At 42.5% G+C, this 24,868-nt stretch overlaps 1 protein-coding gene across 2 annotated transcripts in view; it reads right to left on the bottom strand.

Annotated features, from left to right (window-relative positions):
• LOC112574164 overlaps positions 1 to 24,221 on the bottom strand; it is a 42,365-nt gene extending 18,144 nt beyond the window's left edge. The window contains exon 1 of one of the 2 annotated variants that reach the window (XM_025255045.1): positions 22,055 to 24,221. In XM_025255045.1, the coding sequence (XP_025110830.1) occupies positions 22,055 to 22,230 (176 nt within the window). In that variant the 5' untranslated portion in view covers positions 22,231 to 24,221. Of the gene's footprint in view, positions 1 to 10,669; positions 10,822 to 22,054 lie in introns of those variants that run through there. The other variant, XM_025255047.1, reaches the window with a different exon arrangement.
• Positions 24,222 to 24,868: the final 647 nt, after the last annotated feature.

Below are 24,868 nucleotides of genomic sequence, written 5' to 3'. Positions count from 1 at the left end.
TAAAGGTAGACAAGGAATATCAAGCGACATTAAAAATGCTTTCTAACATAAAATGTCAAACAAATTTATACAACTATTTTTAATAAGGCTACAAAAATCATTTATTTACCGTACAGTCGTATTTTGTGTTCTAGCGATATGGTAAAAATAAAAGATCGGATGGAAAATTATTTAGCTAACCAAATATCAGTAATGTTCGCACAGGTTTCAAACTTCCTGTGATCGTAAAGCATTAAACTGAGCCTATCCTATAGGGTACAGGACACACCTACATCTTTATCCTGAACCTTGCGACTGTGGCAGTGTTTAGACATTGTTGAAAACTCCGGTTATCTCCTGTACAAAGACCTTACTTGATTGAAATATGGAATTCAAATCGACGACAAAGCATTTTTCCGTTTCTGCGAAACAGTTTTCAGCTTCTGGCAGTCGCTGTCTTTGAAGATGTTGGACAATGCTGAGTGGATAGGAAGTCGGAATATTTATAACTACAAGTGTTACTATATACACATACACTCGCAGCTATGACAACAGACTCAATTCTAGTGTTGTGAGGCTTTCAGTTAGTCTTTAAGTTTCAAAATAGTGTTTAAAGTACAAGTGGTGTGCAACTTTGAAAAATTTCAATATAAAGTGTTGTTTACAGACAGAATGCGATAAAGCAACCTGTCTTTTCTTTCTCTTCTTCGCGATCATTTATCATCACTTAAGGTTCGTATTTTCACCATTCGACATCCTGAATGATATTAGAATAAAACAATCTGTCTTTTAGGAATAACGAGTCAAAGAACCATGTGTTGCTTATGTTCGTCATGTCTTCTGTCTCCATTTTTATTCTTAATTTTTTGGGGGATAGTGAAGCGCGGGCACAACATTCTAGCTTTTGTAAAAGCAAACTAGAACACACTATTCACAGCCTGATCATTTTATATCATTTATATTCCCATTAGAAAATAACTGAGGTCAGGAAAACATAGTAGTGTCGTGGGGTTGTTCAAGGGATGGACCGATGTGGGAAGGTCTCCAAGAAGCCATCTTCTCCTTGGCCATGGGACATGACAATGATCGTGGCTAAGGCGTGAAAGTTGCTGTATAACCAAAATGAGATACACCATCTATTCACAGCCTGCTCATTTCATATTTCTATTAGAAAATAACACGAGGGCAGCACCCTACCTGGCGAAAACATGGGCGGGTCCTACGGTGGTAAAGGAACGGCGAAGGAATTAGGAGAACCAGGTGGGAGGTTTTTGAAGAGGGGTTGGTGCTTTCTGAAAAGATGCCAAGTGAGCAAGTCAAAAGGGCATAACATAGTCGGCTGAAGAGGCTTTGAAGAGAAAGTGATAAATCTTATAATACTTTGAAAAGAGTTTCAGTTCAGTGTAAGAAGCGCCACAAAAATGACCGGCGATGTTTTTTTTCACGAGAAGCCTCAATGCCGGTGTCTAACATTGCCGACAGCTACAACAGGTCACAACAGGTCGTCTTTGTTGTTGATGTCTTCAAATCTGTCCTCCAACCCCACCACCATCCGATGGTCGACACACTTCTCATCCCACAACACTTGCAGCACTGCAGGACGCTGAGCATCAAAGCCGAGGATCAAAGGGTTTCTTGGAAAGCTTCTCACATCGACCCACACCACGACAACAAGCAAGAAGTCTTCTCGAGAAAGAATTACCTAGAGAACGAATCGATCAGAAAAATTCAGATGCAAATTCCTTAGCTTCTGTAAGTATTAAAATACTGGTGACCCAGTGGATGGTTTTATTTCGTGGAATTTTGCAATATTATCATTGTCTTACAATTCCACGAAGTCAGTGTAGCTCACCTGAGGTCTGTCTACCCATGTGTGACGGCGAGAAGAATTAGAAATATGTATGTGTGTGTTACATACATGCACACATGGATGCAAAGGTACGCAAGACATAATAGTGTATTTTTTATTTATTATTTTTTTTTATTATTACCAATCATCTCGATGCTCTAATGTTTGACCAGGTGAGGTTGCTGAACAATCTGTTTTAAAATGTTTAAATGTTTTAAAATCTGACCCATGCCTATTTAAACTCCTCAACTCATGCCTTGCTACCTTCACACACAAACTTCAAGCCTCACCCATCCCATGAGCGGCGGTTGCGGTAGAACTCGGAAAAATCACCTGCGCAGAAGGAAAAAACGATTATCTCCCTTGCCCAAGTCGCCCCATAGCCATTTGCACATAAAAGATATTTCGAGAGGTTTAAAGCGACTGTAATGTAATCTGTTTGCAGACTGGAGCATGCCACCTACTAGAGGTCGCTATCAATGTGCTGTCTTGTCGAAGCCGGTGGTTTCAGGTGAGACAGAGTCAGACAGAACTCCAACCACCATTTTGCCCTCGCTACCTGTCACCAGACTATTTCCCTCAAAAGTCAAACAGGGTCGTGCGGTTACTGTATTTACAGACACTCGTAGTTGGTCTTAACCTCCTGACCTAGAAACGACAAAAAAATCACAGGTGTCCCCCCTCCAACATCTCCCTACCTTTTCTATATCTTCCCACCTGAGAATACCATCAACTCCACGATCTCTACACAAGCGACTTTTTGGGTCATGGACTCTTGAATGCTTGTCACTGGAAGAAAACGAAAGAAAGAAAGAGAGGGGAGGAAGAAAAACATGTCCTGGAAATTATCTTCAAACATTAAACCCTGACATGTGTTGTTATGCGCACGCACAGAGCCTGTCACGTGTCTTTGCCTTGAATTTAAAATATAACCGCTCATCTTGTGTTGACTGGAATGGTGAGCAAACCTTGCATTGGTGAATGTGTGTGTGTGTGGTTTTTTTCTATGTGCACCACAGATATTTTGGTAATAATGTGCGATCTTTCTTATTATTGTTTAGCTGTTTGTTTATCTTGTACAGTGTCTTCAGGTCATTTTTACTTGCTGCATTTTCTGCTTCATCTGCCAGTTTCTCTATGTGGTCTCTTTTGTCGGTTCTTGCCATCCTCTTTACTCTTTGTTTAGTTTTGTATATTTGTTGAGTTGTTCCTTCAGGCGTTCAGATCTGCTGTTGATTCTTTGTTTGGCTGACTTTCTCTCTTCTATCTTCTTCCATGTTCTTCTGATCCACTGTTCTTTTTTCCGTTGGAAGCCCAGTATTTTCTCTCCTGATTCCTGTAAGACTCGATTGAAGTCGTCTAAGGTCATCTCTTGTTGGTCTCCTAGTGCTTGGAATCTGTTCTTTACTTCCATAGCAAAGGCCCTTTCGATGACTGGATTTTTCAGTTGCCGGAGTCCACTCTCTGCTGACGTGCCTGTTTCCTCGTGATCGACGTAGCTTCAGGGAAACTGTGGCTATCACAAGAGTGTGGTCACTGGCAATGTCTGCTCCTCTGAAGCGCTCTCTCCATGTTGCCTTGTGGATGTCTTTGTGTGGGAAGAGTGTGCCTCCAATCAGTAGGCTGTTTTCTTCACAAAAGTCTGCCAGTCTCTCTCCGTTGTCATTGATGGTTCCGATTCCATGTTTGCCCATGCTCCCTGCAGGTGTTGTCACTTCCCCTTGGCATTGAGATCGCGACGATGAGCAACATGTCGTGGGCTGGAACGCTTTCTGAGGCTGCTTGGAGCTGATCGTAAAACATCCTTGTCTTCTGCCTCAGAGTCATTTGTTGGTGCATAGCAAGCTAGACTGTCAGCTTGGTGTACTTTGAATGGAATCTTGCTCTCAAAGCCTGGGTCCATAAGGCTTCCATTCCAGCAGTGCCTTTTCCGTTTTCTTGTTGAGAGTAGAGCTACTCTTCAGAGTGCTGAGCGTCTGATCTTCCTGAGACAAGATGGTAACGCTAGTCTCCTCTTTCCCGTGCCGGTCCATCTGACCTCACTGACTCCCAGGATGTCCAAGTTGTAGTTGTCAAACTCCTTGACTAATTGGAGCATCCTGCCAGTCTGGTACAAGGTCTGGACGTTCCAGCACCCCACCCTCAACTTTTGCCTCGCTTCAGTAATCCGCTGTCGGGCGCCAGCTCCCTTTCGGGTTTGGCTGTCGTCCGTCATTAGTCCAGTCTCCTGGTGTGCTTCATTACCTTCGCCATCTGTGACGAGTTCTCTGGTTTTAGTTTCTGTAACATGATTTTTTTTACATGGTGGTTGTTAGCCTACCACAACCTATTTACCTCTAGGTGATCCACCTTATACGACATCTGGCTGGATGGCAAGGACCCTATTCTTACAATGCTTGCTGCAGGCAGCATCGGGGTCCCACAGGGGGATGACATTGCCCTGCTGTCACACCGCCACCAAGACATGCAGGAAAAAACAAAGGCCTTCTCAGAAACAGCTGGAAACCTTGGCTTGAAGGTCAGCACAAGAAAACGAAAAGTATGAGAGTGAACGCCAGAGTCCAAGACGCATCAAACTAAATGGAGAAGAGATTGAGGAAGTTGACAGTTTCACCTATCTTGGGTCCAAAATGTCAAACACCGGGGATGCGGAGGTGGAGATTCGAGCCCGACTGGCGAAAGCCAGCCAGGCCTTCGCCTCACTCAGGAGCACATGGAAGGCAAAAAACATCAGCCAGAAGATCAAACTGAGAATCTTCAAGTCAAATGTGATCAGCCCTCCTTTACGGATCAGAATCTTGGAAGATGACAAAACCATCAGTAACAGACTTGTCGTCTTCCAAAAACAGATGCCTCAGGCGCATACTTAACATCTTTTGGCCAAACACCATCACCAACGAAGAACTCCACGAAGAACTGAAACCGAGTCCATCACCACGCAGGTTCAACGAAGGCGTTGGCGATGGATTGGACATGTGCTCCGCCAGCAGACAGCAGACCTTTCCAGAGTCGCCCTACGATGGACTCCAGACGGCCGAAGAAAAACGACCGCCCAAAGGAAACTTGGAGAAGAACAGTGGAAAGGGAGATGAAGGAAAGGGCTGGACATGGGGTCACCTAGAGCGGGTTTCAGCCGATCGACATCGGTGGCGGACTCTGGTTGAGGTCTTATGTGCAACCTGATGCACGAAGAGGAATAGATAGATAGATTTCTTATTATTAAAGTAATATTATTTTTTTCGATACCTATACCTTCTTTTTTTCTTTCCACCCTCTCTTTCAGGCTGTCCCCCTCTCTTCCTTTCACCTCAATTCCTTCAAAAGAACTTTTATCCGGGAAAAGGCCAAGGAACGAGTTCAGAAAAGTTGAGTGCAAAGGTCACAAAAAACCAATGGTTATGGAAAGACTTTGGAGACACTGAGAGTTTGGTCAACATGTTGATGTGTGTCCAGACTTGTTTGGCAACTCATTGCCGATGTATTTGCCGATACAATGGGATTTGATGGAGGGGGACTTTGGGGACACTTTGCTCGAGCGGTCGTAACTATTGTTACCTTCTTCACTCGACCATTTTTTTCTTTACATCTCTGCTTTCCCGCTGGAAGTACTCCATTATTACACACACGCTCATGTAAGTTATGTTGGGATGGCAGATATGTGGTGTCTGACCTAAACCTCCTCTGTTTCTCTCTTCCTCTTCTCTCTTGATCTCTCCATATTTGTCACTTTCATTTTTTGAAAACTATTTTCTTCCACCACAGACTGATGACGTCAGTGAGACTAACAACAACAAATCTTTTCAGCCAACATCTCTCACGGCAGATGTCTGTGTCCTGAAAACAAAGTCTGACAATGCGATGACTAAGACAGTGCTGCTTCTAAAGACTACCCTAGTTATTATAATTAATGTTATTCTACCCACAACAGGAATAAATATGCGAATTAAACACTCCACACCTGTGGCTGTAAAGGTAAGTCACTGTCAGTCCCCGGGGGCAAAATGGGGACCTCAAGGGCAACTGTCTTGTTTCTATAGGAACTCAAGGGCAACTATCTTGACTCCTTATACACAGAGTTGTCAGGACCTCTTGAATAAGTTTATTTGCCCCAAGGGTATCTCTTCCACTACCTTATAACTACACCCTACGGGGGTCTGACCAAGTCTGGGCAAGAAGACAAGAAGACAAGACTTGTTTTTAATCCTCCTGTGTTAGTCCGGGTATCGTCTTACCCTCGCTTTATAATCACTTCCCGTGAAGAGAAACTCTACACACCTTCTTGCTTTCATCGACTGTATAGCGGTACTTTCTTTTTTAAAAGTTGAATGGAGACATTAATTTTTTGACATGAATGTGTGTTTATGTGGGAGGAGGTGTGACGTGTATGAAGGGATGAAAGGTCATCTGTCATTTCGCCCCCAAGACCAAAAAGCCCAATCCACCATATTGTCCCAAGGAAGACTACTTCTTCCCGACATCCGATCATCGTCTCAGGACAAACGACAAATCGATCATCGATGACACAAGTAGTTATTAGTGTCAACGACTACCAACAGAGTCCAACACATGCAAGTTCAGCCTTCAGTTTACTAAACAACAATGGCCACTTGGCAATACACATCCAGTAAACAAATATCACAATGGAGTATAAATAGGATTTTCTCTTACATTTTTTTAATTAAAGTTTTTATCAGTTATTTTTAGTCTGGAGGTTAGTATTAAATGTATTAACATATTTGTGGCTGCCTCTGTCTGTCTGGTTTATGACTCGAAGTGGAAAGCAATGAATTTCAGTTTCACTTTTTAATATGACAGAATCGTAGATTTTTAGTGATTTTTTTCAAAGGATTGCATATAAAAGCTGCCATTACCTTGTGAAACTATAAACAAGTGAGGGGTAGACTTCAGTGAAGGAGCTGAACATCGCTCATTCTACTAATGTTGTTTTCGCCCATGTTCCCAGTCAAATTGACAAAATTATTCTGTCACTTTTCATTTTCCTTTAGCTTGAAAGGAACTCCTACCCAAGAGGACATTTTAAAGACCAGTGGCAGCCATCGCCAGGGCCTCGCTAACTGAAAATATTCCCCGACACTGCCAAAGCCTTCTATTCTTCGTGTGAATATAGGGCTATTAGCAGGGTGGATCTGAAAGCCTTTGTAGCGGTTAACTAAACATGTTAGTGTGCGATCATTCATCTGCACACAATCACACACAGACATGTCTCTACACACTCTACACCCGACTAGCTACAGACCCCGACACCGGCATGGAGAACATAAACAGGGAACATGTGTTTCCATGAAGCTCAGTCTGTGTTTTAGGTTCAGGTTTTGGGTTTTCAGTAAGCTGTCAGCTTCGTGGATATTTTAATGGTCTAATAGTTTATTGTCTAATGAATGGGTAAAGCTCAAAGTAGATTATCAGCCCAGGGCTGGACTTCAATGCCCTCCCACCCCTACCCCATAGGTATTTGTATGAAGAGCCTTGACTACAAGAGCACCACCAAGCAGGGGTGGGGACAGAGTTTTTAAATATTTGCTGTGGTTCATGGCAGTAACCGCTGTTTATACCCACACATACATGACATTTCTACTTTGCTCTTTAAAGCTATTAAATTTCTCTCATACTGAGTCAAATTTTTACTTTTTTTAAAATCATGTAAGACCATGGTCAGCTGATAGGGGAAAATACAAGACTACTTTTTTGTTTGCCATGGGAAGTAGTGTAGAAATTCGTAAAATAATTGTCCTGGGACCAGTGAACATCAGTGATTGACCTTACCTAGAGAATAGCTGCAGCCTGCAGAAGGTGGAGCACTACTTTTTCTTTCAATGGATTTCTCTCTGGAACCGAGATCTTTGACCACCTGCTGGGTGACCAGGTGAAAGGAGGCACCGAGAGAGGAGAGGGCGGAGAATGGGAGAGAGAGAGAGAGAGAGAGTGAACGATAAACAACGCATTAAAAACAGATTTTCACTTGCTGTCATGGACCTGGCCTCTACTAACAGAAGATTCCTCCGTGAGCAAACCGACTTGAGCCGACCTGGAAGTCGCTAAACACAGATAAGTCATTGGCAAAATGGAGGTGTGTGACCCTACTAGGGTTTAGCCGGGTATGCCCGAGGCTCGATAGCTGCACCCCACCGTTTGTACCTTCCCACCCTCAATCTATCACACGAAGAGATGAATGAGACACAGGTTTCCACCTAGCAAACCACATCAAACACTGGGTGTGTATGTCCCAACAAACAGCATCCAGCCACTGATGGTCAAGCGGCTTGGATCCTCTCTGTCTACACAATAAACAAACTATGAGAAGCTAAATATTCCTCTTTGCGAGCAGGAATTCCTACCCCACCTCCCAGAGATCACAATCACCAAAGATGGCCTTTAAGGAACCGCCATACAACGGCCATTACATGTCTTGCTCTACATCCTGCAGCAGGTACACCTGTCCTCACAGGCACATTAACTCATGTTTTCAGTCTGAAGGAGGTAAATTATCCATACAACAAAGTGCATGCAGGCCATCAACCATCGTCCAATGACTCCAGGATGTGGATTTTGTCATTTGATATTATTTTTTTTTTGGCTTCGAGCAAAGATCGGGCCGCCAAATGTTCAGCTACGGACAACTTATTGAAAGACAACCAGTAAGAACAGGACAAAAATCTTGCATTGATATATGTACATAAATATCTTGTCTACGGCTTCTGCAAGGGGAGAGGAGTGAAGGAAGACTGACAGTTTGTATGATACAATATAAGATTTATGACGGTTGGTAAACCTAAGGGTGGGAGTCATTCCGTTTAACGAAAAATGTGCCTCCTTCTCACCTCCCTGGTCTGGAGCAAAGAAGTTGTCTAGTGATGTCGGTGATAAAATTAGTCGATTAAAGTTGACTGCAGTTTGATTTAGCTAAAAAAAATAAATCTTTTTCTGAATGTGGGATTCTACCCGTCTGTACTACCAAATAGGCGAATCTTGGGGCTCATACGACTAAATCGTTTGAAAATGTTAGTGAAAGGAGAAGATGACTGCTTTTATAGGCCATGCTATAAATTGAGAATTCTTAACAAGCAATAAAACTTTAAAAAAGACATTCATGTAAGAGAAAATGTCATGTGAATGTGCTTAAACTCGGGATCTTTATTTGTCAGGAGAGGACATGCTTTCAGATTAAGACATCTACTTTTTCTGTACCTGGATGTCTGCACGCAACCGTGGGCCTCGAGATGGGTGTGGCCATCTTTTTCCACCCTAGTGTTACATTTTTTTTCCACCCACGTGAACTCAACTCCTTTCAACTCCTCTCTCTCTCTTTTTTCCTCTTCTGCCATTTTGACTTTGAAGCTAAGGACTCCAGCCGGTTGTTACACGGGTACCCGGCGGTTACACTCCACTGCTTTTTCCTTTCCTCTCTTCTTCTTTCTCCACCCTTCTCCCAACTACATCATCTCCAACCTTTTAAGATATTTTTAACAGATTGAATAATTTTCCTTTGACGAAATCTAGCAGAGTGCAATAATCTGAACCCTGAACATTTTTTTCCTGTAATTTGTTGGAAACCCAAGTTCGATGATACATGCTTGGGGTAGCGACACGTGAATGCTACATTCAGACCGACTAAATGAAAATAATGAGAGAAATACATGCATCATCGTGTAACAGGGGCAGTAGAATTAATTACCCATAACGAGATGAACAGATGAATGAGCCATAAACTCATTTTTTACAAACTTTCCTTCGCTTCTTTAGTAACTACCCGGGAAAGGAGACGGGGTGTGGTTGTGAAAACTGTCGATCTTTTCTTCTGTCGGAGTTGAAGCAATGTTGGTGTGAGACATGGTAAATGGTTGTTTGACAACCACAAATGTAGCTGAAGTAAACGGTGAAGTGTAGATATGTCTTTCCACGAACCCCTTACATTCTTACAGACCAGTTACAGAATTCATTCCTTCTTCACCGAAACATTTATTCTTCATTGCCTAAAGTCCAGCTACTTATCAAACTGTTATTTTTATTTTTAAATAGAAACGAAAATGTAAAGGTTGTGTCGAACTGTTTGTACTAATGTTGTGATGATGTTTGTTTGACGGTTGGAGGTGGATTTGTGTAAGGCCGCCACATTCTTCTGTCCTCAGGTATGAGTCCTCCTCCTTCTACACTCTCAAAAAGAAAAATAAACAAACAAACAAAACTGTCGTAGCGAGACTAATGTGATGTGTACAGAAAGTTTCAGGTCAGTCATGGGAGAGCGCGACGTCACGGGAGGGTCGTGCCGGGCTTCTTTGTACAGGAATCCTCGCGACCTCGTGACCTCGTGGACTCTGACGTAGGTTCTATTTATATCCTCTCCTTTCCTTGAGTGAGAGCACGTGGTCCGAAAGGGCGAGTAATGAGTGCGTTCTAGAACATTTTTAATGAGCTGCTTGCCAGCTACAACACTCCCTCCATCTCTCTCTCTCAACATGTGCACACACAGATTTCTCGGGAGCATTTTTATGACATCCATTAAATCAGAAGCTTTACTTAGAGAGAAACCTGAGTCACTTAAACTGGTCAATTGTATTCGTTTTGTTTGTTTTTTTTCTCTCTCACACAGAGAGAGAGAGAGAGAGAGAGTACAAGACAAAGAACAGGCTATAAAGCTGAAATTATATCTTCATCTCTCTAAAAATAATAATAAATCACCTCCTAAAGTTTAACGATTTCACGCCCCATGATTTCAAGCCTCGCAGTCATGTCGGTGATTCAACAGAAATGACAGACAACTTACTCCTGTCACCACCAACATCTCTACTCTACACTAAATGATTGAAAACATGTATTTCTCACCCTGTGTTAACCGAAGTCGTTCTCTTCATTCCGACAGAACCTTCTCGATCGTTCCACTCCGTGATTTCTGAAGGTCAGGCATGGCAGTCATCTGTCACTGTTAGCAGACACGTGTGACATCAGCGGTTCACCGTGTCTACAGGAGTCACTGGGCTCCAGTGCATGAAAGTTTTATGTTAATACTGATTTCAGTGTATGTGTGATTTTTTTTTTTTTGAGCGCAGGACAATCTGTATTTACACCGAGCCAGCAAACAGCAACTAAAAGCATTATCATAACTAAGCAGCTTACTCCGTAAACAGGTGCCACCTGCAGAAAAAACCCCAATGTGCCTAAGACGAGAACTGAATCCTGGACAGCCAATCCTCACTGTTTTGATGACCTCCGCTAACCGTTGCGCCGTGTGTACAACAGAACGAACTTAGCGAACTGATCTTCACAGCTGGATGTGTGAGGGTTAGATACAGATCTCATAGAAACTGACTTTATGTGAATATAATGGACATAGTTATTTACTCCAAGACATAAAAAAACAAACAAGACTAGGAAACTACGAGGTCTGAATTCAGGACACCCAGTCATCACTGACCGCTGAGCCACCGGAGCACCCTGGGTACATTAGAAGAACGGAACTCAGGAACTGATCCTCACAATTGAATCAAGAAGAATCAGAGAAAAGTAGCAGAGAAATTGGCTTTGTTTGTGTTAACATGATAGACAGGTACTTACTCCAAGGCAGAAAAAAACAAGATTAAAATAATACATCGTGTAAATAATTTTCAAAATGAAAATACATTAAGCATATTCGGCAGAAAAGTTATCAGATATGTTGATTAGCCTCATTAAATGTCCAGAAGAACTTGATTTAACGACCTCTGAACAAAGACTGAGAAATAGAACCTGTGTAGTGTCGCCAGGTATGTATCCATCAAGACTCCAAAGACAACCTGGTCGCTCGTCCATCACGATGAAGTTCTCTCCGCCATTGACTTTCTGATCCTTCTCAACCATCGCAAGCTTCTCGATTGTAGTATAGATCAATGGAGGACACGGGAGTAAATGCGATTACCTTAATAATTGCAGAAAAAAGTACTCTAATATGACTGATTTTATTCATCCTTTTTTTTTGTATACTACCCGCACTATGTTATAAAAAAATGTCGGAATCCTGACTGGAGCAAGATTGCGAACTGACGATAAACGTTTGCTGTGGAGGAAGATGCCAGCAAAGGACACGTGACTGGGGATTTTTTGACATTGAAATGTAAAGAAAAATATCAAAAAAATTTAGGGAAAAAAATCTTTTCATCTTAGACAAACATGGTAAAATGTTGACCGGTCAATGCTCTTTGTTAGTGTCTGTGAATAGACTACAGGTGACGTAGCAATGTTTTGTCTGCCGAGTGTTTACATTCAGCGACACTACAGCACTAGCTTCTAAAACATGACATAAGATTTCACGAGAGAATGGGTCCCTACACTTAAAGCAACAAGACTTGATACTCGTGAAAAAGTTATGAGGCAAGAAACATAGCAATTAAAAGCTAAGACAATGGAAGTTCAACATCAAAGGACGGAACACTATAAACCATTCGTGAGCGGGAAATTAATTACTGGGTTTCATAAAGTGGTTTTCAAATGATCCTATCTCATTTTCATTTATATGGGATGTGTGAAGTTGGTCACATCAACTGTTAGTCACAAACTACTCGGGTGGGACCGTGGGGAGCGAGGGCGTCAACAGTCTCGGTGGTCCTGCCCACCCAAACTCATCTTTGCCGTCACCAGCATCTCCTCCCCAAGCGCATTTCACCTTGACCTACACTCAAATAATTTGTGTCAAAGCAGGAGCCACTCTTTCTGGCAAACAACCCCATCATTCATGTGAATCATAGAGACCTTCGCCTCCTCCGCATGTTCGCCATGACAGACCAGACGTCTTCGCGACATTAGCATACGCCGACTGCTGCGACAGGGCGGGGCCACGCTCGGCCCCATAAGGACAAGATTGCAACAAAGTTTGCTTCATCGTTTGGGTTGTTTGTAAACAGATATCGTCATCAGGATGTGGAGAGACACATCTTAAAACCTGCGCCCAACACCACGCTGAATGTTTAGAGGATCCTTTCTTAAAATGTATCATCTACAAATTCATCGAAACATCATGACTGGATGAGGGAGGATCCAAAGAGAACGATTATATAACAACCTCCTCCACTTCTCTGTCTCTTTCTCGTCTCTCTTTCTTTTCATTCCTTCCTTTTCCTTTCCTTGTTTCAGACATGCCTCGCTCTAATTGTCCTCTCCTCTTTCTCCATTTTCTTCCCTGTCTGTCAGAATTTGCGAGACACCTGGGCAGGAGATGAAAGGGGGGCTGGAGGGCCTCGCATCCATTCATATTCATATCCTCGGCGAGACACATCATGCAACTCATGAGTCTCGCGGCCTTTCAAGGGTCTAGTGCGAGGGACCCCACAGTCTTTGCTGGCAAAGTTTGTGACAACTCTCATATTTACTGCTCACCTTCTCTATGGATACCTCGGGAATATAGATGAGACCAGCAAGGTAGTATGCCGAGACTACACCGTACACCAACTTTAGATAACTATTCTACGACTGGAAAAATCCTCTTCGCCTTGATAATTTTTAGTTCTAGTTAAAAATGACTTAAATTAGTAGGGATGGGCGTGATGAAAACAACAAAAGTAAACACATTCGTAAACGGATCGACATATTTTGGGAGGACAAAAATTGGCATCTAATGGTGTCACCCCCATTTTAAATGTCCTACATTTTTTTTAGTCGTCACCTGAAGGACCCTTTGCCCTGTAGTTTAGTTAAATGCTCAAAGCTGCAATGAGCACTACTTTTGTTGTGTAAAAATTGAGTTCTACTTCTGCAACATTTCCATGATTTTCATACATTCCTGAGCTACAAAAAAAAAAAAAAAATAATAATGTCGCGAATACCTGGAGAGAGTGAAGGAGAAAGTAGTGTCTCATCAACAAACAATCACGTGACACAACACAGGTATTAAATATATTAGAAATAATGAAATATAAATATTCAAGGTTTTTTAAACATCATTCTGCCATGTATATATCCTATCTGTACAAAAAGCTGTAGAGAGATGACAGGTTCCGCAAGGTATCGCCAGGAGGTGTATCGATACAACAGGTTGCAGACCGTATGTCCAGCCTCATCGTGAGGCCGAGTGTTGAGTCGGATCGTTGATCATCGTTGTTCCAGGCTGATAACAAACGACCTCACGAATGTTAGAGCTTTAGGTTTATGTCAAACTGTATTGCTGAGAAACTTCCAGGACAAATACTGCCAATATTTGACTCGAAGAATTTTCTCTTATCTTTCACAGATCTTGAGAGTTAGCATTGTTTCTGAAGTTCAAATCTTTGGAAATATTTCAATGTTTTATATAACCCTCACCCTCCCTTTCCCTTAAAAGTTAACATTGTTAATAAAGATGCCACAAGAATCTCCGGAGGCTTCCTTCTTACTCATCGCCAGCAGACCCACAGGACCACCGACTTTATTCGTCAGTCGGATGTGTGGAGGGGGCGTGTAGGGGTTGGGGGGTGTAATGCCAGGCAGCTGAGCGTTTCCATCATTTCTGCCGCTGACACGTGCTGGTGACGATGAGGCTAGAGGAGGTTCTTAGCCTCATTATCATTTCAGGGGACTTAACGCAGCCAGATCCTCCACCTGAGCGGTCAGATGTCATGTGTGTGTGTGTGCGAGAGAACGAACGAACTAATGAAGGAATTCCTTATTGAACAAACCCTTTGGATTGTTTCAAGGAGAAAATGAGAATAAACAGTATCAGCGAGCGATATTTACAATAGTGTATCTATGCATCTCAACGTTTCTTTGTTTCCAACAACATTTCATTTCTGGTTTTGAATACTTATACAGACATATCTAGAGATTTGTTTGATGAATGTTTCAGAGTTATCTATAAAGACTCGTGTGATTCCATCTGTGCCCTGTTCATACGGTATTGTGGAATTTCAGACATCAACTGTCGGTCTGTAACTGTCACAGGCAGGATAATCAAACCAACACTTCATCCTCAATCTCCTGCTTGCATCGGGGGCAGACGAACTGGCTGGGGGATATTATTTTGTAGCGATACTTGTGGATATTGATGGGTGGTATTTTAAACGCTTCCCTTGAAACAACCTGTTCTTAATATATTTACATATTTCTCATGCTGTGTATAGCTCTTAAAACTAGAATACAGTTCAAGTCCTTCACTTGAGCATACATCGTTCTGCCATTCTTGTTGGAAACAATCTATAAGTTCTTCGCCACATCTCTTACGGGTAACGTATCTACTTAACAATGGAAATAAAATTTGCGCCTGGCGGGTATCGAACCTACCATGCTCACCTCTACCCTTCGGCGCCAGCTATCGTCTTCCCGAAGGTACGCAGACCACAGGTGTTCAGTGAAACTAAACGAAGCTTCATTTTTAGTTAGGAATTATTTCAAACCGTATACACAGTTTTCTCATTAAATATTTCTCAAACCACGCCTACAATCTTGTTGGTTATAAATTTTGAACACTAACAATATTTAGTGTGCAAGCATCAAGGTCCCCAGTCACGTGCTGACCCCACAACAATGAATGACCAGGTGAAACATGTCGACAATGAGAAATATTTATCTACTATGTAGATAATCGTTCCGCGTGCCTGCTTCTCGCAATCAAACGCAGACAGGTGTGTGACACCACGACCACCACCTTCTAAAACATTTCATCTATTAACTTTCCTGATCTTTATGTCATTTGTGAGAATATCCAGTGGGTGAGATGACAAAAATAATTTATCAGCATTTCTAACTCACGTGTGCCTCCCAAGTCTCGTTTGTACACCCGGCACCCGGTGCACCTACCCACCTGTGTGTCACGGCGATCAAATATGAGGTCAAACAGCATTCAAACAGTTTATGGAGGGTCGGTGTGCTTGTTCCCAGGTTAGGAAGCTACACCTGTCAGTGTGGTGAGACTACAGTGTACATGTTGTGGCCTGCTGCTGGGCTGACAGGGGCACAATGAGGTCTTTATGTGACCTTTGATGGCGCTGACATTTCCAGGTCAAACTGTCCTCCTGTCTTCGGCATTGCGAGAAGCTGCCATCCATCTCTCTTCCCTCCGTCCTGCTTCCTCCTTATCCCCGTTCTCTTGTTCCCTTCCTTCACTCCTATCCCCACAAACATACATACATACACGCACACTCACACATACAGACATTCAGTCCTCGTCTCTTCGTGTCTGACACACGGACTTAATTAACAAAAAATAATTATAACAAGGATTAAGCGGCAGAATGTTTTTAAAAATTATTTTGAATGAAAAGTAATTCCCTTTAAAAATGTCTGCATTAAAAAATTGTAAAAATACATTATAATTAATGCTTTTTAATGCTAATTACTTATCCTTGTCAAGAAATAATAATTCCACTCTTGTTCTCAGCTCTTTCGGCAATAATAAGTGACGAGCACACACAAATGCAAACACACACATCAGTGAATATATATTTATACACATATATATATTGCAGTGAACCTGGCAAGGCATGCCATAACTTCTCAGTAAAAGTCCAGGGCTGCCTTTTCTTAAATGTTTCAGAAAAAAAAAACCATCTCACAACCACAAGTCAGTGAGCGGTGAAACGGGTGGGAGGTGACTCTCTTCCTTCACTTGCCGATGAAACTTCAAGATAAAGCATTCTCACAGATAAACATTTCTCAAAATATTTTTTTTTCTTCTTTACGGGAAGACGGAGAGGTGTGACTCCTGTAGCTATTATTCTGTGGTTGCCATAACGATGTTGCTAAACACACTTGCAAAACTAAATAAAATAAAAAAGCAACTACCGGCAGTGTTTAAGATTACAAATTTTATGTGTAAAATGATTCTTGGAAGTTAACTAGTCCCGGGTATGTTGGCAGTGTCAACTCGACTGTCACAGCTTGTGTGAGCAATGCAATCAAATATTTTATGAGATAAAGCAATTTTGTCTGTAATCCTTGGGGTGGCTGCTTTCCCATCATAATATATATATAAATAACTATATTATAGTTTGGGTTGCTGACTCGGCGTAAAACATCCCACTCCCTCCCATCCCTAGTCTTGGCTCTTTATTGGTTCCTGTGGTCCCTTTCATTCAGTCTCATTTCATATAGACAAATATATAGAGAAACATAGGCACACACACATACAGACGCACTAAACACACAGGTAACCGCACCTTCAAATGCAGACTCCAGGGATTTAATTTATTGACTCTAAAGCTCGGGTACCGAGTGGCATGGGTACACGGCGGAGGACGACTGTCACATAAGCGAGAGCAAATACTCAACGTTTGGCCGGTCATTGAAAGGTTGGAGCACCCCCGTGTCATGGCGCAGCTCCTCTGACAATAATATTATCCAGACACGGGTGGGGACAGCCTGTGTCAATACGAACACATTCTTCTCAGACTATATTTCTTACAGTTGGTCTGAGGGTGGGTTTCAGGGTAGGAAGTGGGAGTGTTCCTTAAAGTTCGCAGTATTTTTTTTTCAGGGTTGGAGGGGTGTTAATGAAAATTTCATGGTTGATCTCCTTTTCAAAGCGTCTTTGAAATTCTTGAGACTAACGTGCTGATTGCTTGTGGTTGACGTCAGCTACCCCGGGTATGAGGCGTAGTGTTGTAATTTGCATAACCCTGATTTAGAAAGGTGCACTAGGGACGAAGAACACAGCATGGCCACCATCTGATACACGTCATTACAGGTGTTATACAGGACCTGCCGGGTGAACATGATTTCAGTAACCAGAAAGTACCCGGTTATCCTTCTGTACAACTCCTGCTCGCTCTAAAGGTAAACAAACAGGACAAGGCCAGGTTTCCCTATTTGCACCCCCAGTGAACCTTTGTGCCATATGTGGACTTATTATATTAAAGGTAAACAGTCTTTCAAAGTTTATTTCGGGTAGCTCCGTGTTTTACATTTTAAATATTACGCACCACCAGTCGAAAATACGATGCTGGTGTTGGGTAACCTGATCTCGCTCGGGTGCATCCGATTTACCTCGACTGCTCTGAGTTCATGTAGTACAAATGTACGAACAGACATACTACATATTCACAAACACGTTCACGATCAGCGTTAAAAATAACTCTGATGTGATGTAATAATGAAAAGAGGGTTAAACGTCTAAATGAGACTTTAATGTCTATATGCAAGTGTATGTACCATGTTGCACAAAAAGTTCATTGTAAAGATGGAGGTGAGGAAGACCGACCTCCGTGATCGAGATGATGATTTTTAGCAGTAGCTTTGGCAGTAATAGTAGGAGGAGGAGGAGAAGGAGAAGGAGAAGGAGGAGGAGATCTTTAAGAGGGAGGGTAAATATGTCAGTAAAGGAGAGGAGAATGGTTGGGTCTTGCCATTCGACCTCAGTCGAAATCATCGAGAAAAAAAGAGTAGAAAAGCACTCGACAAATTCTAAGACACGATTTGGGTTACAGGGTCAGGTGCACAGCACATTTCTTATTTCAAACACTTTTAGGTCCTCAGTCTATTTGTTTAGATTATCAGTTACATAAAAACAGACTTCCCAACACAACTTTAAACCTTTTATGAATACAAAAAAGTTTTGAATGAGATAAAATGGTTTCAGCCTCGTTCCCGTCAGTGTTTCTAGTCGAGTTTGCTCCGCATCATAAATAACATAGAATAGGTTTTTGAAAAGAGTTTCTAAATTTGCTTCTTTAGAACAGTTGAAGTTTTAGAAACATGTTGTGCAAACAGCCCGAGGTCTTTTATCTCGGATACCAGCTTCTTTGTGTCATTTCTGGGTGGAGCGGCAGTTGTAGGTGCGCAACATCAGGAAAATGTGATGTGATTCAGCAGATTGTCTTCAAACATCTCCATGTTACTGGAAAGTAAACTCAGATTACATCTTCAGATTCCTTTATAGCCTGGGGTGTCCTTCGTACTTTCTGTTTACTGAAAGATGGACAGCCGCACGACCGGGTGGTAGACAGGTAGATAATGTCGCACCCGTCACCACACACGTGATCTCATTGGGTTTGTCATCGGGTATGTCGCAATGTCCACCTCGCAATCTGTCTATAGGCGGCAACAGGAAGACAATTTATCTCCTTGTTCTTTGATCTTGATAATTATGGAAAATTTTGATAAAATGATCTGAAATATCTTGGCGCATGTGAAAATTGCATGAACATCAAAAAATCAGAGGAAGTCTACGGTGAGGACGAACCTCCAGACTTGCAACCGATGTTGCAGCTAAAGTTCAAAGAGAAACTTGGTGTCGTCGGCCACAAGAGTCTCGACTGAATTGTTCTGAGACGAGAAAAGGAGAGGGAAAGAAAACCTGCTTTGCTTGGCAACCTACCCATCGATCTCCACCCGGTCACTAATGCAGTCTGCGCACAAATATTTTCATTTGTTAAAGAGCTTTTACGCAAGAAGTCATTCTGAAACGGGTTTTCTAGAGGGGATGATACGCGAGACTGTTAGGGGACTGAAGTCTTTCGAAACTCAGAAACCTGAAAGCTGTCGAGAGGTTGTTTATTTTCTCTTGTCTCTGTTTTCTTCCTCCCTGTCTTGTATTAGTTCCTACATTCCTGTAGTATTCCTTAAACACATTCTTGAAGTGGTTTACTATTGGTGAAAAGTCTAAATCCAACCCCGACAGCAAACGAAACCGTTAAGGGGGCTTAATCTTCCATTCACTCGAGGGGGAAGTAATTTCCTCGACTGCGCCATGAAGCAGCAGACGATAGATTTTCTGAGCGACGTCAGCTGCTGGCGGAGGGTTAAAAAAATAGCAGCCATGGTGCTGAGGAAATCAATGACCCTCCTCACCCTCCTCAGCCACAACGACCACCAAGATGGCAGTTGACGGGTAGGTTGGTGGCTTCCCGACAAAATGCACATAAAAGACGCTCCCCTCCAACTGCTCACTCAATAAAAGCAGTTGTCCTGCTTTTTCATCTTAAGTTAGAGAGAGGGGGAGAGAAAGAAAGTAAAAAAGAAAGGAATGGATAGAGAACTGCAGGAAATTTGAGAAAAGTACTTTTACTCAGAAAATCAAAAGATATGTAATACTTGTTCTACCTTTACGAACTGAAGAAAGCATTCATTGTTCAAGTCAAACAAGAAAGTACAATAAATAACTTTGTGTGTCTCAAAATTATGAACAGAGTCCTATTACATAAGTAGAAGTATAGTCATGTTGTCATATAGTCACATATCAAGGGACTGTTACTTGGTTAAAGCAGCAATGTCATTAAAGGTGGGTCACGTGCCAACCAACTGGTTGATGTTGTTGACCAATTCATTACTACCCTACGGCAAGAACCTTTAATGAAACTTGCTTCCAAAATCGGGATCCTACTATTTACAGAGCTAATTCTGAGCTATTTCCTATTAAACCATCTGAATTGTGAAACATGTAACAGCGAAAAAAAAAATGAAGAAGAGCTTCGCGAAACCAGTGGCTGCCACTGAAGCGACAAAATTAACGTCCCGTGGTTCCGTTGGACATGTTGGCTGCTTCACCCTTGTATCCTGAAGCCATTTGCTTCTTTCTGACACAGCCCACTCTTTGCGAATGTTTTTTTTTTAAAAAAAAATCTTCACAGCAGCACGTTTCGTACAGGCGTTACAGTGTGTCAGAATGACACAGACATGTTTAGACGGAGCAGTCCTGTCGACATCCGCCATCCGCCATCTGACACTGAGGGACGGGCGCCTGTCCATTTGCTTAGCACCGCTCGACATGGCGAGGGCACGACAGACCTTATTAACCGGACACCACAGAGGAAAAAAAAAGGACGATGACAAATGTTTTACAGGATAGACAACCGAACAGAAACTTGTTAACAGAGTCACGTGATCCGCAAGATGGGTTGAGAAAGCCGTTAGTAATGACTCGCTGAATGTCCCATGTCGAGACTGTGGTTGAAGATCGCTGTTTGCAAACCTAGAAGCAGGTTGTAGTTGCTGAGTGCGTGCTAATAATCCTCACCTGCTGAAACCCTCATTAAGGTGTGTGTCCTGGAAGGGAGAGTGGTTATCGGCTGTTCTATCCACCGATCTGTCTATTGTAAACCCAACGGACAACGGCATGACGGGAACGTTTAGCGGTTAAACTCACTTTCAAACCTTCGAAGTATCTTCTCGGAGGGTTAATTTTGCATGTGTTTTTTGTTGTTTTGTTTTGTTTTGTTTTGTTTTGTTTGTTTGTTTTGGTTTTGTGTTTGTTTGGGGTTTTTGTTGTTTTTTGTTTTGTTTTTGTTTTGTTGTTGTTGTTTTTTGTTTTTTTGCAATGACCAGATATTTGCTAAATATTCTCATTCACATGACTATGGAAGCTTGTCGAGTGGCTCTCACTAATTAGAAGCTGAGCAACTCAGATCTCACTCTTGACCTCTTAAGTCCCTTGTTTCTAGAGCTAACCCAAATTTAATTTTTTTTAGTTTGATTGTGTGTTTACAATTTATTATTGTTAAAACATTTCTTTTTCTTTTTCAAAGTTATCATCTTCATGAACAGCGACTAACAAATAATTACCTTTGTATTTTGAACACTTTTGTAGGAAAGATTTAGCGTGTATATTAGTTCAACAAAGAGCTAATGTTAGACAGTTGTAAACGGCAAAGTTCAGTCTCTCACATTCTAACTTGCTGGCGAATAGTTCCAGAAATGAAAGGTTTGGGGATTACCCAGAGAATTGTTAAAATTGCAAATAAAAATGGACATTCAAAAATACAATATCAAACAGAAAAGACAAATGCATGATGAAAAAAGGAATCCCTTTCAGCTAAAAAAAAAAAAAACAAAAAACAAAAAACAAAAAACAAACAGGCATCAATCAGCAAAGAACGCGGACATTCAGCCAGTAACACTCTGTTTCCATTCTCATCAAACAGTGTTCACCAAACAAACTGTTTATGTTCATCTTGACATGACACTCGGATTATTAGTCTTTCATTACCTCTACTTCGTTTACGGCTAACTCTGAATCTCCACTCACGAGCATTTCACAGATAAAATACTACAAATTTCTACGAAAACTAATATTTTTCAAGAAATATTAAAGATTATTATTATTATTATTATTATTATTATTATTATTATTATTATTATTATTATTGAGATAAATTGTATCCTTATTAGTGGAGTTTTTGTTCAGCTTTTCCTTGTCGCTGTCCAAATCATTCTCACGTGTGCTGCAAAGCGTGAAGAGCCTATTCAGCATCAGAGGACATGCACATTTCTCATTAAGAGGCAAAAATTGCTGCAAGCTACAGGGTGTGTATGTAGAGAACAAATTTGCTGGCTTACTGTGTTGTTGGTAACGCCGAAAGTGCCGCAGTGCAAGGTTGGGCGCTCATTTCTGGACAGACGAAAAACTCGTTGGACCAGTCTGGTCTCGGCTCCCCTCTTGTTGTGCTCTGCCCTGGTACAACCTGTTTCTCTGCTGCGTCCGTAAATATCGCAGGATATCTGCCGACCACCATTCGATACGGTCACCACAAAGCGATCCGTCTCTCCTGCTATCAGAACCCGAGGGAAGAAGTTAGGGTTCGTCTGGAACAGAAGAGAAGACAAGTCATCGTGGACGTGTGTGGAGCTCCTTCGGCTGCTGACAACGATTCGTGGAGAAGTACAGTGAGACAGACACCAGCGAGTGAGTGCGTGAGTGTGCGTGCGCCCTGACGATGGCGGTGTTGCCCGTCGATGGAGGGAGTATGTGCTTGTGTTATCTCGGTCAGAGCAAGAGGATGTACATTTTGACAGGAGTGGAGACAAGATGGAAGGTACCTGGTATCATTTCAGAAAGTTAATTTCAACATGTCAACAACAACAACAAAATGCAAGTAACCTACCTACGCAGCCCCCCATTTGGACGTCCAAGCATGTTCTTGAGAGGAGTACACACCCCGGACTTGTATTCTGAGGCTGCCGTGTGAATTTTTGTTTCTCAGACCTGCCCGACACACATGAGGATGTTATACTCCCGATGTCTGTCACAACATCCTACCGCAGTCCTGTGTCGCACCCGTTGGTCGTTTCCTCAGATGTCCTTCGAACCGTGGTGGAAATGCTCTTTCGAACAGCATTCAACGGCAACCGCTGGACTGGACACACTACCAGGCACACTGCAACGAAAGTGTTAATATTTGGTTTGGGAGGGGAGGAAGTCCCATTCTTAGTTGTTGTATATTGGAAACGTCTCTTGCTTAAAGCTATGTGAATGTTGTGAGCGGTTGGCGACGTCACTGATGTTCTTCCTTCCTGCCCGTCACAGCACCGTGTGTCACAGCCAGTCACCCATGACGAAGAGTGCACGAAGGTTTCACCTGCAACCGCTCTTTAGACGAGAGTTAACTTTCCCTTTGATGTTCCCTGGATCCAATCCTTATTGCCGTCATTAGGAATCTGCTCGCCGGATGCCCCAGCTTTGCTGAGAAGTGACGAGAAGGCCAGAAAAGATAAATGCTTTGTATGTGGCTGGCTGGATGGGTGGATGGGTTGCAGGTTGGGGGTGCAGATGACGGAGGAGTTATTTCACCCCGGCTTGCACTATGTCATTGCTACAACTTCCAGCGACAACGTCCACTTTGACTTCCTCTTTCCACTCGGCGCTTACTGAGCGGGTGACAGCCCGGGGTGGCCGGCAGCGCGAGCCCAAGTTCTGGGTGCAAGCATGTCAGCCGTGGCGGGTCTGTCGCGTGCTGCGGGCGAGATTGCCAAACCGCTGCATATCATTTGGGACACTCTTCAGGGAAGAAAAACCACAAAAATATCTGCGGCTTATTAAGGCAACCGACCATTCTTTTCCATTTTGGTACATTTTCACCTGTCGCTACCTGTCAATCACGTCTTACCTGTAGCGTAGCGGAGCATCGGTACCCTGTACACAGTCATTGGTACCCTGTACAGTCATCGATACCCTGTTCAGTCATCGGTACCCTGTATACAGTCATTGGTACCCTGTATAAAGTTTGCAATAAGGTTTGGCCGAAGACCATTTGCGATTCTCGCCTTCTTTTACAATCGTGCTGAGGGAGTTGAAGGAAAGGAAGAGATATAGGGGCACCTGTTACCTTCCAACCTTCCACTCCACCCTCATCCTCATTCCCTAGCATTCCCTCTTCTTTTCCCCTTTATCCTCTCTTCTTGTCAGTTTTCTGCGGCCTCTGCCGTGTCATACATAATGAGACAGGGTCTTCAGTTTTGCGTGTTGTGTGAAAAGAGGGAGAGGCGTGCAGGGAAAAGTGTGTCACACGAAGTTGTTATTCATTCTCAAGCTTCAAATGTCTTGCCGCCTCGTCTGCACACCCTTCTCCTCCCCTTCCCTCTAACCTCTTGAGGTCATGTCAGCAGACGCGCCCTCCTTCGTGTGGAGCAAACATAGTTACAAACCGTTATCCGTGAAAGAGTCCTGGCAACGTCTCCTCCCGTTGTAGCAACGTTTATACCCTGAATACACAGCACTGTGCACGAGTTGCACTGGTTTTATTTCTCGATTAGTGAGAAAATCTCTCAAAAACGAGTAACTGGGATATATATATATACTGAAAATAAGGTCAAATGATGAAAATCCTAGGAAGTAGTGGTCACGTGTTGGTGGCACGTGCAGGTTGTAAGACTTGAAGAACTTCACTTTTAGGTTTTGCCAATTTTGCAGTTTGATTCCTAAAAGATGAACTCTGTCTTTGACATGGACTGAAATCTGTGTCCTAAAAAAAATTAAAGATGAATACTTCCTAACCTGAAAGAGTCACATGACCATCATGTCCAGTGAGCTTTACACACAGTCGTAGCCTGCACTTTCATTTTCTGAACATGGTCGACGAGGATGAGACCATCCCTTGCAGTTTCATACTTCAAAAACCTTGGCAAGATTGTGCATTTCACTTGGTGTTCGTTTGCTGTCGTTAATGATCGTTGAAAGAAAGTTTGTGAGGACGTTCAGCAGGTCTTCTTTGTCTAAGAGACATTTCTCTTCGTAAAAATGTCAAGAAGAGTCTTTGTTTTCCTCCTCTTGATGCTTAAATAATGAATATCAGAAGAAAAACCAATCATTTTCAACAGGCTAAGTAATCAGTAATTCATTGACCAGTCCATTCTAAACTAATTAACATAACAGTC

The sequence above is a fragment of the Pomacea canaliculata genome, linkage group LG10 (genome assembly GCF_003073045.1).
Source record: "Pomacea canaliculata isolate SZHN2017 linkage group LG10, ASM307304v1, whole genome shotgun sequence".
Taxonomy (NCBI): Eukaryota; Metazoa; Mollusca; class Gastropoda; order Architaenioglossa; family Ampullariidae; genus Pomacea; species Pomacea canaliculata.
This window is presented reverse-complemented; position numbering and strand designations above follow the sequence as displayed.